At 31.2% G+C, this 19756-nt stretch overlaps 1 protein-coding gene across 1 annotated transcript; it reads left to right on the top strand.

Annotated features, from left to right (window-relative positions):
• Window positions 1-11499: 11499 nt before the first annotated feature.
• On the top strand, window positions 11500-19307 carry LOC134230156 (multiple epidermal growth factor-like domains protein 6). Its single transcript, XM_062711935.1, has 10 exons — window positions 11500-11554; window positions 12086-12295; window positions 14028-14276; window positions 14644-14721; window positions 14830-15126; window positions 15404-15727; window positions 16306-16443; window positions 17117-17231; window positions 17772-17830; window positions 18142-19307. Exons 1-10 carry the CDS (start codon window positions 11506-11508, stop codon window positions 18393-18395), a joined length of 1773 nt encoding a protein of 590 aa, XP_062567919.1. The 5' UTR covers window positions 11500-11505; the 3' UTR covers window positions 18396-19307.
• The last annotated feature ends 449 nt before the right edge of the window (window positions 19308-19756 follow it).

Here is a 19756-nt window from a genome sequence, read left to right as displayed (position 1 = left end):
TTTACTAAAAGATGTATGTAGACTGAACAACTACCTCTCCAGACTCTAATATAGTATTACATGATTGTTTTAACTTATTTTTTCCTGCTTTAATTTAGACTTTATATGTAATTCCAGTTGTCAAAAAAAAAAAATTTTTGAACATGTTGAATTTTTAAAATGCATACATAGTATTAGATTTTTCTTTTGATAGTGATCTTTAAAAAAACTGAAATTTTGTCATTTGAAAAACTTCATACAATAAAATATTAAATTAAAAAAAAATCACAACAAAAATGAGACTCAGACTTCCATAGATCTGCTAAATATTATTTTATGTATCCATGTACAAGTAGATATTCATAAACAATTTGGATACCTTATTAAAAAAAAAAAAAAGAGAAGAAGAAGAAGAAATCCACACACTCTTATTGAGTCCCCTGTTAGACTTTTCACAGGATATGTTATTTTATCACTTCTAAAATATTTTTAACTGTTCGGAAAATTATACTGTCTAAAAAAATCCAATATTTTTAGCTTGGTATGTGTTGACAATAATAATCCTGAAGACATTTATTATTGGTAAATTTTATTAAACAAATAAATAAGGATATTCTGGTGAAAGGGGCCACAGATAGATCCGCTCCTCAATAAGGCAGACGACAGCGCCGCCTTTAGGGAAATTCTAACCAATCAAATGCCGTTTAACTTGTTAGCGCGAACTATAAATAAATCTGAACGTCTAAAACGAAAGTAGAAAGGTCTGATTGGATTTGATTTTAAGTAAAAAAGAATTACTACACATTATCCTTGGATTAAATGTTTTTCACTTTTATGAAAGTCTCATCAGCAACGAGAACTTGCGCGTGGATCAAAACGACGCCATTTGTGTCGCGCCTTATTGTCGCCAAGAATCTTTGTTCCATTTCGGGTGACTGGAAAAACCCGAAACCCCCCCATTTTTGGAGAATACCCATACAGGAGGGGTGAAACCCCAATAAAGTGGTGGAAACCCCATAAAATTGAATGTAATGGGGTACTATAAGGCCTAAGGTGATGTTTAATTGAATGATATTGACATCCGTAATTTTTTATAGCCAATTTTACCTCAGAATCGACGGAAATCGGCCGCCATTACGAGTTTACCGTACACCACGCCCGATCTAAATTCGAAGCGAGCTGTTTGTCAATATAATTGTATAGATAATATTGAAATAATTCATAATAATTTCCACAATTTTATTTGTTTTACAATGATAATAGTAAAATATTAATTATGTAATAAGTATTTAACAAAAAATGTAAGGACGTTAGCCATTAAGAAAATATGAATTTGTGTATTAATTATTATTTATATTATCCCAATGTTACCAGCTCTAGCCACGTGGAGGCCTCCTTTTTGTAGAGCCATAATTAAAAAAAAAAATTCATTTAGGATATTTTAGAGAAAATCTGAATTTAGAGATATGAAAATATCCAAAGGCTTCAAAGCAACATTAACAAAAAAAAAAAAATAGTAAAGATAATTCATTACTTATTTGTTACAAAGAGAACAAAAAAATAAATAAAATTCAAAATATGAAAATACTGAATTTATTTTTGAGATTTTAGACAAATTCTGAATGTAGGGATATAAAAATTTGAAATTCAAAGGTTCAAAGCAACAATAATAATTAAAAATAAAAATAATAATTACTTATATGTTACAAAGAGAACAAAAAATAAATCAAGATTAAAAGATGAAAATACTGAAACCTGAAATAAATAGTAAATTAAAATAACATATCATAACATGTAAAAGCCATATTGTACCATGTCTAGTTAAACTTTTTAATTCTATATTTAGTACTGGGTATTTTCCAGAATCGTGGGCTCAAGGTTACATAGTCCCTGTATTCAAAAAGGGGGACCCCAATGACCCCAATAATTATAGAGGTATCACATTGACTAGTTGCTTAGGTAAACTTTATACATCTGTCTTAAATAGTCGTCTATTAAAATGGGATTTGGAAAACTCTATATTATCAGATGCTCAGTTTGGTTTTAAACCAGGTTTCTCTACTACTGATGCCATTTTTGTTTTACATACAATGATTACCAGACAATTAAGTCGCAGAGGTGGAAGACTATATTGTTGTTTTATAGACTATAAAAAAGCATTTGATTTTATAGATAGGAGCAGCCTGTGGGTTAAGTTAATAAAACAGGGCATTGAAGGAAAACTATTAAATACAATAAAATCACTATATACCATTGTTAAATCATGTATTAAGTCAAATGGTGTGATGTCTGAATTTTTTGAAAATAGAGTTGGTCTATTACAGGGTGAGGTGTTATCACCAATATTGTTCTCTCTTTTCGTGAATGATTGTGAATTACATTTTATAAGAAACAACTGTCCATCTTTTGAGTTCAATTTACTCAACATGTTCTTGCTTATGTATGCTGATGATATGGTACTAATGGCTGAATCTGCTGATTCACTGCAGAAATTGTTAGACTCTTTACTTTTATATAATCAAGAATGGAAGTTGAAACTTAACACTGAAAAAACAAAAATTGTTGTGTTTAGAAATCAAGGAAATGTAAAGATATCTGAAAAATTTATGTACGAGGATAAAGAACTTGAAATTGTCAATGAATTCAATTACCTAGGTATGCTTTTTAATTATAATGGGAAATTCAATATCACTCAGAAGCATGTTGCCGATCAAGGTCGGAAGGCATTTTTTGCAATTAACTCAAGAATGAATAATTATTATCTAAACATAGAAACAAAATGTGCAGTTTTTGATACATATGTGAAAAGTGTTTTGTCATATGGAGCTGAAATATGGGGTTTCCACAAGGCTAAAGATGTTGAAAAAATTCATAGTAATTTTTGTAAGAAAGTCTTGGGTGTGAAATTATGTACTCCAAACAATATGGTATATTATGAATTAGGCAGATTACCTTTGTATCTTTTAAGGAAACTTCAAATTTTGAAATATTGGCTTAAACTTAAAAATACAAACAACTGTATATTGAAAGCTTGTTATGAAGAAAGAGTAAGGAATAATGACAAATGGTTTACTGAAATTAAGAATGAATTTGATAAGCTTGGTTTAAGTTATCTCTTGTTTCAAAACTTTGACACTTGTAGAGAATATGTTATTGTTAAGCAAAGATTCCTTGATGTGTATAGTCAAGAAATCCTTCATAGTATTAAGATGTCTACTAAAGGAAAGTTGTATCAACATTTTATAGACCATTTTTGTTTACAGAATTATTTATCAAAACCTATTAAACATGCATACAAAAAATGTATTACAAGCTTTAGACTGTCTAGTCATAAATTACGGGTAGAAGAAGGTAGATATGTTAATGAAAACAGAATTAACAGAAAATGCTTATTATGTGACTTAAATGATGTAGAAGATGAATTCCATTTTATATTGAAATGTCCTATTTATCAAGATCTCAGAATCCAATATATAAAACAGTATTATGTTAAGAAACCTAGTGTCTTTAAATTAATTCAACTGTTAAGTGTACAAAATGTTAAAGAAATGTCTAAATTGGGAAAATTTTTGTTCATTGCTTTACAAAGAAGAAAAGATTTATTAAACTGTTCATAGCTCATGATATGTTATGTAAACATTTATTATACAATTGTAAGATCTGAATATATGTATACCTTGTTTGTAATACAACCATTATGTACATGTATCTGTCTGATATGCCGTTTGGCATAAGGAAATAAAGAATTGATATCAATTTTAAATAACTTGTCTAATAGACAAGTGCTGACATTTACTGATAATTACTGTCCCTATTGTTCTCGCTCTCGGGGAGGCTGCAGTGGTGTGAAATGGATTTTTTTTTATTTTAACATAGATTATTATTTCATTTATTTGTTTTTTTCATATAATTTTTAACTATGTCCAGATGATATCTTTGAAAAAAAAAGCTTCTTTGATCTATTTATAGAAAATTGATTTGTAAAAAAATATTTTCAATAGAAGGGATAAAATTTCAAAAACTTCAAAAAGATAAGCAATTAAAAAAAATAAAAATATTCCTTCAGTAGTGAGATATGAAATTTTACAGAGGTCTTTTCCTTTTTATAATAAAACAATGTTATTACATGACATGCATTTTATAATATTTTCTTAATTAACATTGACTCCCTGACTTTCTTTAATATTAATTTAAAGAATCAAACTGTTAGGTTAGATGTGTTTTATTCAATTTTAATTTAATTTATTCAAATGAGTTTGAATAATTTTAATAATCATAGCGCGCGGTGAGGCCGTGGGTTCCCCATTTTGAGGAAAGGCGTTTGTAATAGTTTTCATATAATGTTAAATTTTTAATTATGTGGAGGCCGCCCATATTTGTTTTTGTTCAGTCAAACATACCCGAATCCATGCATTTGCAAGAAGAAACCAAAATTAAAAGACAGACGGGGAATTTAAATTAAAAAAAAGACTTTTTATTTTATTCATTGGGCAGGGGGAGGGGGGCTACTGGCCTGCATTGATCATTGATCCTTTGACATTCATTGATTTAGTTACTGTCCGCATTATTCTTTTGAAATAATGTACATCTTTTAGCTGACTTTCGAATCTGGATTTTCTGGATCCACCTGAAAGTGTTATTTTAATTCAAATACATGAAAAACTAGCTAATGACATTTTATATTATCAACTTTTGTCTATGCATACTCCTGAAACAAAACTTTGATAGAAATTAATATCAATGTTCTTTTCAATTAGAGTGTCGGTAGACGTTCACATGGATCTAGTTTCTTTTTGTGTTTTCAAATTAAAATTGGGGGGGGGGGGGGGGGGGGCACGTGCGAACTGAATGAAGACCGATGAACATGTACTTATTTATTTTATTAAAGTAGAACACAATTAATACTGTCGTGTTTAACTTTGGACTCCTTTTTATCTGTTTCGGTACACAAAAATTAATAAATTTAATTAACTTAATAAATTGTCGTTTCATAGCTTTGTTCGGTATTGAAACCAGTATCATGATTTTACAGTAACACTGTGCTTTTTATTTGTCCAAAATTATTCAAGTCGTTTAGCTGGTATCCAGCTGAATTACATAATAATTCAAATACAATCGGAAACTCTGTGAAGCACCTGTGTGTAGAAGAAATCGCCTGAGGCGATCCGAGTGTGTACGGTAGCGGTAAAAAGACAATAGGTGTCACTGCTGTATTATACAAAAGAACACTCGCCGGATTTCACTGGAAGTTAAGCAACATTACGGCGACAGGTAGACTCTTCTTTAAGACAGTTTGAATTTGAGAAATTCAACACCAGCACATACGTAATATAAATATGCAATCTACAATCCTTCAGCCTCTTCTTAGATTGAATAAATAACTTGTTTTTAATATACCGTCGTAAGATAAAATTAACGATTAATGAAAAAGAAGATTGATGTAAAAACCAACCGGGAAAAGGCACAAATTGTTTAAAGATTTAAGCAAAAATAAATATATGAGAAGGGGTACATTACATCCAAAGTGTTGTAAAAATTACTGGTTCCTAATTTTTTTTTTGGTAAGTCGTGTTGGTGTGTGTGTGGGACAGTGGAATGAAGAATTTTGATTATCAATTAAATAAAAATAGTTCATAGTATATTTCCATAACTGTTTAACAGTAGTTAAGAATAATTAAAAATCAAACACAATTTATATGCAGCAGTATTATGACATTAAAAAAAATCAGCCAGAGTTTAACTATACATGTATTTTAAACTTTCCCTGGGTCGATATTGATTTTTGGAGAGAGAGGAGGGAGAGAGAGAGATGAATGGTAACTCGTCACGGAAGATAGTGGGAACCTACACGAATAATCTTAATCTAATGAAAAGGAAAGATGTTAATGAAACCTGAATCAAATAAATAATGATTACGAGACGGGTATAAATTGATCAAATGGACAAATTCAAAAAACTTACACATTTTTATAAATCATATTCAAGTACCGGTATACTATTTTTTTTTCATGTAACGTGTGCGCATAGGGGGGGGGGGGGGCTTATACATGTATGCTAGAGGATTCAAAATAAATATTTGTGAGCACTGGTTCGACGGACTAATGACTTCCAATTTTCACTACTTCGTAAAATACTTTACAAGACAAGTCCGCATTCTGCTTTATTATTATGTTAACATCATAACACCCTACGCCTACCTACTTTAATGACATGAAATTTAATTTCAGCACATAAAATTAAATTAATCCCAATACATCGATAGCTACAGGGGAAAAATGGAAGGTACGAAACATGTAATATTTTTGTTAAAAATTGAATCATGATTAAAAAATACTTTTATAAGGATTAAGTTTAAAAACTAAATAGTGATCTAACCCCCTCGGCAATGTGAATAAATGGAGCACATGTCAAGTAAAGTGTCAATGCTGTTTATATCTTTAAGAGAGAGGGAGAGACAGAAGAAAAATATTTGAGAATGGTGCTACTGCTAATATTAGTCTTACCCCTGACCTAGTAAATATAAATATTTTCCGTAAGATTTCTATACTTGCTAGTATATGAATTTTTATTACTAGTCTGATAAATAATTATCAGTCTCGGACTTACAGACATTGGGTACTAATGAACCCCACGTAAGCTACCAACCAACCATTCATTTAGAAATAATGTGTTAAGTGACAAAATTAACAAGGCATAGTACAAGTTTATAGTACTGTTCAATAGGGGAACTCCCGTATGAGCAAATGAAACCGGAAATCTTAAACAGGGGTATATAATTATATGACTTGTACAGATGTCCGAGAACATTAGGAAACTGAATTACCTATCAGTAATTATTCAATATTTAGAAGATTTCCTTTTTTAACAAGAGACATCTGTCTTGTTTGTGAAAAGAAAATTGATACAACTTTCCGATCGTGAAAACAGGGGGGGGGGGCTCAACATTAAAGTCAGATATCTGTCTGCAAAGAAATAAATAAATGAAAACTAACTTGATGATTAATTAATTTTAATTCTTTAATTGAACAGGGATATATATATTCAACACATAAATTTAAACTTGATTTACTCATATTCATATTCTGATTTATTTTACAGATATCAATAATATTTAGATTTAAAAAAAATGATAACTGTCTGGGATTTTTTTTCATTAAAAATTAAAATAAGACTGTTTTTAAATGCAAAGTATAACACACATTCATTTTCACACCACTGCAGCCTCCCCGAGAGCGAGAACAATAGGGACAGTAATTATCAGTAAATGTCAGCACTTGTCTAAGTTTTTCAGCAGGGACAGTAAACGGGTCAGTAATTGTCTAAGTTTATCAGCACCGACTAAAATTGTCAGCACTTTTTTAAGTTTATCAGTACCGGCAGTAAAAAGGTCAGTAATTGTCTAAGTTTTACAGTAACGACAGCACATTGTCAGTAATTTTCTAAGTTTCTGGCTTAGTAGTGAGAGGTAGATCAGAGTAACATTACGAGAAAATACACTTCCTCTTTATAACCAGTTGTGCATCTCATCCCAAAGGAATCACTGATCCTGGAGCCACATATTTCAAAATTTTACAAATTTATCATAAAATGGTTGATTAATACCAAAGAGCAGATTTCAAAGCATTGATTTATTTTCAAACTTTGTACCCCCCACCCCCACCCACTTCCGACCCAGGGAGGGGGGGCATAAAAAATAACCATTTTGCTACGTGCACCTTTCTTCATCATAAATATATTTGGATCATTGGCATAAAAACAAGGAGCGGAGGAAAGATTTTTAAAGAATTAATGTATTTTCTCTGTATAATCAATAGAGCCCCGTCCTAAAACCAGAACCCATGACCCTGGAGCCATAAAATTCACAATTTTGGAAGAGGCACTCTTGCTTATCATAACTATGGCTTAGTTAGTTTATTTAATACGCAGGAGCACAGAAGAAGATTTTAAAACAATTAATGCATTTTCACTATGTGATCAATAGAGCCCCGACCTAACACCAGAACCCTGGGGCCATAAAATCCACAATTTTGAAAGATGCACTCTTGATCAACATAACTATTTACTTACATAGTTTATTTAATACCAAGAAGCACAAAAGAAGATTTTCAAAGAATAAATGCATTTTCACTATATAAATCAATAGAGCCCCGTCCTTTCACCAGAACCCCTGATCCTGGGGCCATAAAATTCACAATTGTTGATGACGCACTCTTGCTGATCATAACTGTGTGCTTGGTTAGTTTATTTATTACCCAGGAGCAGAGAAAAAGATTTTCAAAGAATTAATGCATTTTCATTATATAACCAATAGAGCCCCGCCCTAACACCAGAACCCCTGACCCTGGGGCCACAAAATTCACAATTTTGGTAGAGGCACTCTTGCTCATCATAACTATGTACTTACTTAGTTTATTCAATACTTAGCAATAGAGAAGAAGATTTTTAAAGAATAAATGCATTTTCACAATATAACCAATAAAGCCCCGCCCTAACACCAGAAACCCCTGACGCAGGGGTCATAAAATTCACAATTTTGAAAGAGGCTCTCTTGCTCATCATAACTATGTGCTTAGATATTTTTTTTTTATACGCAGAAGTAAAGAAGAAGATTTTTAAAGAATAAATGCATTTTCACTATATAACAAAGAGAGCCCCGCCCTAACACCAGAACCCCTGACGCAGGGGTCATAAAATTCACAATTTTGAAAGTGGCACTCTTGCTCATCATAACTATGTGCTTAGTTAGTTTATTTAATACCCAGAAGTAGAGAAGAAGATTTTCAAAGAAATCATGCATTTTCACTATATAATCTATATAGCCTCACCTAGCACTAGAACCCCTGACCCTGGGGCCATGAATTTCACAATTTGAGTAGAGGACTCAATGCTCATTACATTCATGCCAACAGTTTGCCTGCTTGATGTCCAGGAGTAAAGAAGAAGATTTTTAAAGATTGCAATAATTTTAGTGGTTTTGGCCCCACCTCTCAAGTCCCAGGGGGAAGGGGACCAGGAAATTCAAAATTTTTTGTTCCCCTTCATCCATAGATGCTGTATACCAAATTTGGTTGAAATTGGTTAAGTGGTTTCAGAGAAGAAGCTGAAAATGTTCAAATGTTAACACACGACGCACGACACAAGACACACGACACACGACGACGGACGAAAACGGATAGCAATAGGTCACCTGAGTTACTCAGGTGACCTTAAAATCATAAGCACTCAAGACTAGCATGTGTGTCTCTAAATTGTAATGCTCAATACCTTATTTAAATGTTAAAAACTCAAACAGTTCTCAATATTTTGTGTTTAATCCTACAATTTATCATAAACAAATAGAATTTTCCATATATTTTTATATATTTATATAGACTATATATCTTGATATTAACACTAGACACACGATGCTTCCATGAAATCATGATGCCAACTTTTTGATTTTTACAATCAAAACCACAACAAAACTTTAGACTTTCCTTAAAATTATATGCAAAGAGCTCTGGGTACGGATGATTTTCTGTTGGTCTGCCTTCCTTAAAATGAAGAGAGCATACTCTGTGGTTTCTCTTTGGCTCGTAATTTTCTCTTCTCAAGAGGTCAAGCCAGCGTTTTCTTAGTGCAGGCGCTTTTTTTCTGGGTTGGAAAGGGGAAAAATCTTTCAGTTAACTACGTCTTTCTCTTTTTCTTTCATCAGAATTACATACCTCCGCAACACAAAATAGGATTTTCTTTCAGACAACATTGAGTAACTATTGTAAACAATTTTTACTGGAAGTACCCCTGCTGAACATTTTCTGTAAATCACGTGATCGGTGCGATAAAACGCAAATAAAAACGGACGTTCCGGATGAACTAAAAACGTGACTATTAAATTATTTTCAAGATTTCAATAGGATTGCAGATTCAGACTTAATACTTCTAGAACTGATTTGTAAAATCTTACTATGATCTATTGAAGGTATGCCCTTGCACTAGATCAATTTATTAAGACCCCCACATTACCTTCCGAAGTACTTGCATACAGATATACGGCAGTATCAATTAAATAAGTAATAATAAAGAAGACAAGGAATCCAAGTTAATGGCCTATAGAATATATATACGATGAACTTCATTACCTCGGTTTTTTCATAAGTACGGAAATCTTCAAGTTCAACGTCATTGGTATCCAGAGAAAGGTTTTGCCACAAAAAATACATATGTAAAGTATGGAAGCCCTATCCCTAACCGTTTAAAAATTATGGCCAAGGTTGAAACATTTTAAAAGTAGGTCAAACTCCAAGGTCAAGGTCAAAGGGTCAAATTGCTTGATATTAAATGAAAGGTCTTGTCACGAGAATGACATATTTGAATAATGAAAGCCCTAGCCCTAACCCTTAAAAATATGGTTTATTTTCTTTAAGTAGGTCAAAATCCAAGGTCGAGGACAAAGGGTTAAATTTCTTGGTATCCAAAGAAGGGTCTTTTCACAAGGATTACATAAGTGAAGTATGAAAGCCCTATCCCTTACCGTTCAAAAGTTATTGCCAAGGATAAAGTTTTTTCACAAGAACGGACATATCCAAGGTCAAGGTCAAAAGGTTTAGATTGTCGGTATCCAATGAAAGGTCTTTCAACAAAAAATACACATGTAAAGTATATATTTCCTGGTATTTACTGTTCCAAAAATATGACCAAAGTAAAACTTTGGAATATTTGTATAAAAGTTGGTCAAACTCCAAGGTCAAGGTCAAATTTGGTGGTACCCAAAGAAGGGTCTTGTCACAAGAAATACACATGTGAAATATGAAAGTCATAGCAGTTGCTCTACTTAATCAAAAGTTATGGGAAAGATTAAATTTTTTGCGGACAAACAGACAGGCAGATAGATATTTAGGCCGACGGACGGACACGCCAAAAATTATATACTCCCGAAACTTCCTTGACAGGGGCAAAAAATTAAAGATAACTCACTTTATTTCAGCAGAGGTAATGGCTATACATGATTAAAAACCCACGATTCCATCTACATACCGTTATACAATGTAACAAGATGTACATGTGTACATGTACATGTACCATGTGGACAAAAATTTCAGAATTAAATACAAAAGATAAATGCTGGGAATATTTCGTTTTCACACTTTTGCATGACAATTACCAAAACTATAAACAAAAATGCGCAACAGAAAAAAACCCAATAAAATCTTAGCATTTAAACCAGTACTAGTCTTTTTACTATTTCTTATTTAAGATTAATTGTTAAAAAGTCATGCAATTCTTCCTTCTTCTTGAGTGTTTGTTTGCTGTGATTACAAGGTTTCAAATGACTTTTACGCTGCAGGTGAAGGACCCTACATGATATCCAATTTAAAAATATTTCCTTCTTCCCTAAAAAAATATCGTTAAAGGTTGAATTAGTAAAATAGAAAAAAAATATAATTCCCTTGCTGTTGGTGTAAATAGCTAAGATTATACACAAGCATTCAATAGGCCTGTTTCAAATTGCATTCTTACAACCAACCTTCCTTATTCAAAATGGCTGTCATGTACTGGTTATATTTCCATGTGTTATTTCAATGTATCTATTGTTATGGTACGTTTTTGCAATTATTTTTCTTTTAACCGTTCAATTTAATATACACTGATAAAAGTGTTGCATACCATTGGTGAACAATTTTAACAAATGATTTGTAACCTTAATGAGATCATTTAAATTTGTCTTAGCATTCTCATAAAGTTAACCAGATAAGATAACTAAGCAATCTTCATGACCATGAGTGCTTTAATATCCTTGTTATCCTTTTTATATCCAAAACAACGTTAGTCACTGATTTTAACTTTTTATAAATATATTGAACGCTTAAAATTCGTATTCCTTAATCGTAAGAATTAGGAATAAGAATAAAGTACCTGTTTTAAAAATAGAGGGGATGATTTCTGAATTTATATGTCTTAACACTGAAGTCTTTAATATTCACGTTATTAAATCCCTCCTTTGGAAAAGCAGGGTTTAAAAGTGATAGAGGTGTCTGTTCTTTTATCTGTACATCTATCCTTTATATTTTTGTCATCTATAAAAAACAAAACAAATACAACATTTTTACATATCGAATACTACTTTCAGAAAATTTGAGCAGAAGATTCTCGACCAAAGTATCATTAAGCTCAATGCATGTATCTCTATATGCAAAACTTGCAAATGATGGTATTACGGAGCAGGGTGAATACAAGTTATGTTCTCATACTGCCTCAGGATTCTCTACAGCCTGGCTTCAAGTGGATCTTCAAGAAATCTATAGCTTAAAATCTGTCAAAATATACTACAGAAATCAGAGTAAGTCTAAGTACAACTTATTTCTATAGTACTATGAACGCACATCAAATTATTATCAAACTATATTATTATTATTTATGATTCGTTCGGTAGTTCAAACTTTAACCTCCTAAAATGATTAAATAAAAAAAAATCCATTTTCAATGATTTTACACCAGTTACTAGTATTTATTTGATTTCCATTTATTATAATGTCCTTATATTCTTTAAATGTAAATTCTTCTATTTATCAATTCTGATGTTAGATATTTAACATTAAAGGACTTAATTATGATTTGCCTATCCGTCATAAAAATAATCATGCGATGCCATATTGATAAAACGTAATATTTTCCCTTTTGTGTGCTCTTATTTCCATAAATATCCGTTATAATGATGAAATCGCAGAACTTTTGTAAAATCTGTATATCTAAATTAACTTTTCAAAGTGTGAATTAGATTTTCGAATTGCTTCTACGTGTCAAATAAATAAAATACTAATTTCTTCCATGTATTCTTTACTGTTTTTGAGGTACTAATCTTAAAAGGGAGAATGTTGACTTTTCATTCATGTACACGTATAACGCTTATTTGTGCAATGGGCTTCTAGTATAGGTATCCGCATAAAATATTTATTCTTGTTTAAAGGGATGAAAGACCTTTAGCTGAAAAAATACCTGTCATTTAATTTTTTTCATATTTTGTATATATCTTATTTAGTATGTCCTGCATACTATAAAGCAGACATATCAATAGGTTTCTAGACTTATTTCTGAGATATTGAGTGACAAATACCATACCCCACAGTGTCTGAGCGGAGTTTTTATTCTCCGTGTTTCTGGGTCCATTACTCGGTCGATAATTGAACTTTTTCACCATAGATAAAAAATATACCAGCGGAAATGCGTCTTTTAAAATATTTTAGAGTATGAATAGGGTTAAAAATTCGAAAAAGCAAGATTCTTTTGTAACACCACATCTGGAGACGGAAATTTACGACTTTTTTGGGACAACTTAAACCATAAAGAAATTAATTTGCAAAAAATCCTATCATTCAATATTTGAAAATTTACGTCGAAGTTCAAGGTCGTCATTGTATTGATTAACTGTAAAAATATCGATTAGTGAAGTTGAGCTCAATATTGCACAGGGCAAAGTTAAACAAGTTATGATCATGAGAAAAACGTGTCATGTTTACATTTCTCGAGTACGGGAAACCACAACTATGACGTCACACATTCCTGAAATAAGCGAAATAAGACAAAACCCAAAGAACTTTTCCGTCAACAACCATGTAAAAATTTATTTTGCGTTCTGAAATTTACAAAATACCCTACCATATACATATTATGGCCCGTTTTTATGATTTTATACTACCCGTTTTTACCGTGTATGATCTTACTGAACTAAGAGATCCACTATGACGTCAAAGACGCACTGGACGCGCAGAGTAGGGAAACGGCAGAGTGGATTAATCTATTCCGTAATTTTATAATATTTGCAAGAAATTTTGGATGTTTTCAGATATTTTTATACTAGATGGTGAACGCAAACAAACAGTCAAAAAAATCATACAAGTACTGTGGTTTCAATCTTGTTTTGTACATATTTTATCAGAGATTATGACGTAAATCAACTGAGTCACGTGACCATACATCCTTCATCCCCTTAGGTGTCGTCATTAATCATGAATACTTTTTTGGATATACTGAAGATAAATATTGATGAATCACTTTGTATAATATGATTTTAGCAGATTGGCCTCCTTACCGGTTTCGTCAATTCTACTTAGATGTATCTAACTCGTCAGCAAATGTAACTTCTACAGCACAAAGAACACGTTGTTACAAAGACAAAACTATAGAACCGTACGTACCCCCAGCTTTGATTGACATTCCTTGTTTGCACACAGCGAGATACATCATTGTGGAAACTACCTATGACGCTCCAGAAGATTATCAGATTGGTGCTATATTAGAAATTTGTGAAATAGAAGTTAATGGTAATTATCACCCTTTTGTATTGCTTATTATTTTTTCGTATTTCCATCCTTCTGTCTCGCTAGCTATTTTTGTGACTAACACTCTCATTTTTGGATAGTATCTGAAAAAAATTTAAAGCTTTTTAAATGAAATGTTTTATTACAACTTCCGATATAGCGTGGAATCATGTATGTGTGATAGAGTGTGTGTGAGTGTATAAGAGAGTGAAAGGGGGTGAGGTTTGGGTGTGTGAGAGAGTGTGAGAGGGCGTGTGAAGGTGATTGTATGTGAGGGGAGTGAGGGTGTGTTTGTGTGTGTGACGGTTTGTGTGTGCGTTCAAATTGTTTTAAGATGAAACATTTTGTTAAAGGTATATATTATCTGCAGGTTGCAGCGTAGGAAAGTTTGGAGAGTTTTGTGAAAATTGTCAATGTACTACCTGCAGTATCATAGATGGTACATGTCGTAAGTAATTAAACTATAAGTCATTTCTTTGATACACATAGATTCTCTTATTTGAATTATATATGTCATATATGAAATTAAACCTTTTATGAAATTTAATTTTTAAAGCTGTCGCATGTAGTGATAATTGTCGAAATAGAACATGCAGTCCGTTATCTGGATATTGCGTAAATGGATGCAAAGAACTTTATTATGGACCCAAATGTGAGCATCAGTGTAGTTCTCTGTGTAACCCCCAGAGTTGTGACCGAGATTCTGGTGCGTGTTCTGCATGTAAAAATGGCTCTTACGGTCCATATTGTAATAAGACGTGCAGTCCATTTTGCAGGTTTAATGTTTGTGATTCCAATACTGGAGATTGTCATCATGGATGTAAATCGAATTGGACAGGAGACTTTTGTAACAGTAAGTGCTTACAAATCTTTTGCAAATAACTTGTTAATAATATATTCTTGGGCTTTAATCACAGAACTGTGGCTTGGTGTCATTTTTATCAGAAATAAATGAATATCGAAATGAATTTTACACTGACGCTTTATTCTTGATTTTAACGGTTAAGCTCTAAAATAGCTGGGTGTTTGCTTATTTCATTTCACAATGACCTGTGTTTTAAATTGGTTATATGAAGTGTACTTTTCAACCAATCTTTCATTGTTTAGAAATCAAAATGTGTTTTTTACAGAATGCACTGATTCACATTTTGGCCATAATTGTTCTGAAAGGTGCAACATCAACTGTAAAGATCGACTGTGCAATAATATTACTGGGTCTTGTACCCAAGGGTGTGAAACTGGATTCTTCAAGGAGACTTGCAATGAAAATTGTAACCCCGATTGTTTTAATGGATGCAACAGACTAACAGGCTATTGTGATAATGGCTGCGTTGAAGGAAAGTTTGGAAAGGAGTGTCACGACAATTGTGGATCAGGCTGTCTTTCGAAGAGCTGTGCTCGTATAAATGGAAACTGTACATGCGCAAATGGATGGAACGAGGATAAGTGTACAGGTAAAATATTATCTATATTAAAAGCAAACTGTTTGATTACGGTAAGTACACGAAACATTAGTTCAATATAAATATCCAAAAATAGCATTTCATTGCTAGATAATTTTCAAAAATCAAGTTGTCTATCATTAAAAAGTCCTTTAAAAATTTTATGAATATAAAATTTAGAAATGCCTTAACATACTGTAGATCACTAAATTTTCGTGACACCTTATTTTCGCGAGATAGTCATTGACACTTGATAAGCGAGACAAAATTTTCACGAATTGTGGTTATTGCTCTATATAATCTTATGGAATACTATTGTACGCGAGAACTTATTTTTCGCGAGCACACTGTCTCGCGTAATTACGCGAAAATAAAGTTCTCGCGAATAAAAAGTGATTTACAGTAATTCATTTCACTATATCAAATGCATTAACGTACATTGTCAATGACAAAAAAGATGTCTAATGTTTTGCATTAAATATTGTTTGCTTTTGCTATATCTACTGTACAATAATTCATAGTACGACTATTTACTTTTATAGGATATTTCTTCACTCATGTTTTCTATATTTATGAATCTGTATTTGAAGAATGCAGTCCAAACTTTTATGGTAAATTCTGCGAAATAAAATGTAGCGAACATTGTTATTATTCGACATGCTTTTCTAACAATGGATCATGTATTGGTGGATGTTCTGGATATTTCACAGATAAAAAATGCACAAAAGGTAATGAAATATAGATAATTTTGTGAATCAGAACACGAAAATATTTTTAAAATCTTATTTCATCTAAGTCATTGAAACTTTAGATTATTTTGGATTGGTTTGATTGACTCATCCTTGCACTTTTACAAATTTTGATTTTATTCTTAATTCTTAGAAAAAGAGGCAATCTTGTTGTAATATATTTACTGTAATCCCATAATACTAAACTAAGCAGGATGAATGAACATATTTCTGCAACCATGCAGTGATGGCACAAATTCCTCCAGGAATTCTTTTGAAACAGCACTCTATTATATTTTCTAATTTCTATCATACATAAATTACTAAATATAACTGAACTTTTACAGTCTGAACATTCTTGCATGAATACATGTAGATGATTGATCAAAATCCAGTTATATAGAAAAAAAATAGTGATTTTGATTGGTCGATTGTAACGGCCTTTAGTAAATTATCACAATATGTCGACCAAGGGTTTCAAATTTTAATTTACAAAATATTCAAGATATTGTAAACAAATCAGGGGTTATTTTTACAAGCATGTAAAAGAATTTTTAAAACATAGTTTCACCTATGAATTGAAATTGTAAAAATAAAGAAAAAATATCCCACTAGTGAAATAATTTTTTTTATTAAGCTACAAAATATGAAATATCTTCTTTTTTCATTTCAGCCCTAGAGATCAGTAATACATTAGATCCTGCATCCATCGGTCTTGGAGTAGGTGTTGGGGCTTCATTAGTTATTCTTATCTTTGGTTTTGTCATCGCTATTGTTATATATATTAGGTAATGCATCTCAGAGTATATTATGGCCAAATTTAACAGTCATTTTCCTGGACACGTGCTGCATATATATATGAAAAGTAATTCAAGTACATTGAAATGTCTGCAAACATGTGGAAATTATTAAAAATAAAGGTTTAAACTTTGTTTGATGTAGCTGGCTTTGCAGTTAAAAAGCTTTGACAAGATATGTAAAGATAGGTACATGTACTCGTAACTGGTTAGTAGTAACTAACTTGAAATATAAATAAAGCTAGCTAATAGTAACTAGCTACAACATTTGACTAAATTAACGACTGACTGACTTCTAGAAACTGAACAACTATTAGTTACTTGTAGCCAAGAAGTAGTAGCTTACTCTGCTAACTCTGCTTTAACACGACTTAATATGATTCCAAAAAATTTAAATGCAAGAATTTAGTGTTGGATATTCATGTATTACACGATGTTTAATACATGAAAATTATGAATTTATTTCCAGTTATTTTCAATGCCTTATCTTTAATTCGTTCTGCTATTTACTGTATCCCTTTTACCTTTTAGAATTATAAGGAGAAAAAGACTGGCTTACAAAAACCGGGAAACACAATTAAAGGACTACGGTAATGTAAAAAATTTTCATGTAAAAAAAGTTTATGTACATGTATTAACTCAAAACTATCTTTAGTTAATAAATGGTAAATGAGGTCAGTGTAAAATATTTACATAATATAAATTCAAACATTGGATAAGGAAACGGTTGTTTAATGCGTTTTTGATAATGATCTCAAAGATATTCACTCTTCTTTAAGTTTTAGCTTTGTCAATTAGTTTTTTTATGTAATACTTGTTATAATTACTTCATTCTGCTGAATTCGTTAATAGAATTGTTCTTTTCATAATTCTATGGATGTTATTTAACTGTTCTTTGTAGACAACAAAAAAGTCGTATTTAGAAGACAGGATAATCAGAAGAATCTTCAATCAAATATATTAAGCAATAAATATGGTGCTTCAGAGAACATCGTAGATGATTACGAAAATGAAATAAAAGGGGGTTTCGAGAGTAAAACCTATCATGAAGTTTCAGACATTGATAATAAGTATAGTACACAACAGAAAAATGAATACTTGTCCATTTCAGAGACGGTCCATGAAAAGTCAATTTATGATCAACTCCAACTTTAACACTTATATGCCTCCCAATTCTTTATTGTATATATTTGCTTCAAGTAGTACCAATAATAGACTGATATATATTTGATAAAATAGTGAGTTTAAATTCTTTATATTTTAAAGTTTCAAAGCCAAGAAGTAATCTTTCACAAATTAATTCTATGTTGATTTTTTTTCATGAAGCTCGTTAAACAATGAGAACAATACACAATCATATACTAGGATGACCTTGAAAAATCGCAAAGGTTTTCCATGAAAATTATCCTTTTTTTCAGTTATTTTTGAATGAACAGATTCTTCCGGCTTTGTAACACATTGATAAGGAACCTTTTGAGATAGATATGTTTTTTCTCTTTTGTTTTTGTCCCTGTATATCTCTCATAATACAAAAACATGTCCATTGAAATGTACGAAACATAGCTACATGTACATGAAGTACAAGTTGTATCTATAGACCACTCAGACTAACACTATAAAAAACTATAGCTAGTAATAGTATTTTTTTAGGTGAAGGCTAGTTTTAAAATGATTAAATTTTCACAAAATCCATTCTTTTATTTTTAATTTGAATTAATTTAGCCAAAACTATATAATATTGGAACTTCTGTTTAGTAAAATTTGAAGTCCTTCATTATAAGACTCAAAGCTTTCCTAAGCATCCTAAGCACCGATATTGGAAAATAACACATTTTTTGACAAAAAGTAGTTTAACAAGGCTATATCTTTAGAGATACTTTGACTTTAGTGCGATTTTAAAGGGGTCTAGACAGTTTCAGTTAAAATAATTTTCCATTTTTTCATGCTGAACTATGCTGAACTAAGGTATTTCTGATAAACATCAAACGATTTTATTTCAGTTTTCGAGATACAAAAGAGACTTAGAGTTCCAAACCTTTATTATGTAAACAAGGCCTGTGTAATGTTTTTTTTTTTACATAGGTGAAATATAGTTATATGTTTTTTCAAAACAAAAAAAATATATAATTAATACGATTAGACAGTTTCTAGTGATTTGCTGAATTTCATTTTGTTGTATATATATATATATATATATATATATATATATATATATATATATATATATATATATATATATATATATATATATATATATATATATATATATATATATATATATATGATATTTTATATATTTTTAAACAAAAAAGGCATGAGCCTTGTTTACATAATGAAGGAATTTAAGTTCTGTATCTCCTTTGTAAATCAACAATTGATGTTCATATTGTGCTGATCATTAGAATTATCTTAGTAATATAATATTCTTTGATTTCATCCATTTTTGTCATTTGTTGTGCTTGCGTATCTCGTTGAATGCTGGGGACAATTTGCTTCCTTTTGCTCTTCTCTTTTAT

The sequence above is a fragment of the Saccostrea cucullata genome, unplaced genomic scaffold (genome assembly GCF_032062105.1).
Source record: "Saccostrea cucullata isolate Sc308-1 unplaced genomic scaffold, CSIRO_AGI_Scuc_v1 ctg1837, whole genome shotgun sequence".
Classification (NCBI taxonomy): Eukaryota; Metazoa; Mollusca; class Bivalvia; order Ostreida; family Ostreidae; genus Saccostrea; species Saccostrea cuccullata.
Note: the sequence above shows the minus strand (reverse complement) of the source record. Positions and strands in the feature narration are given on the sequence as shown.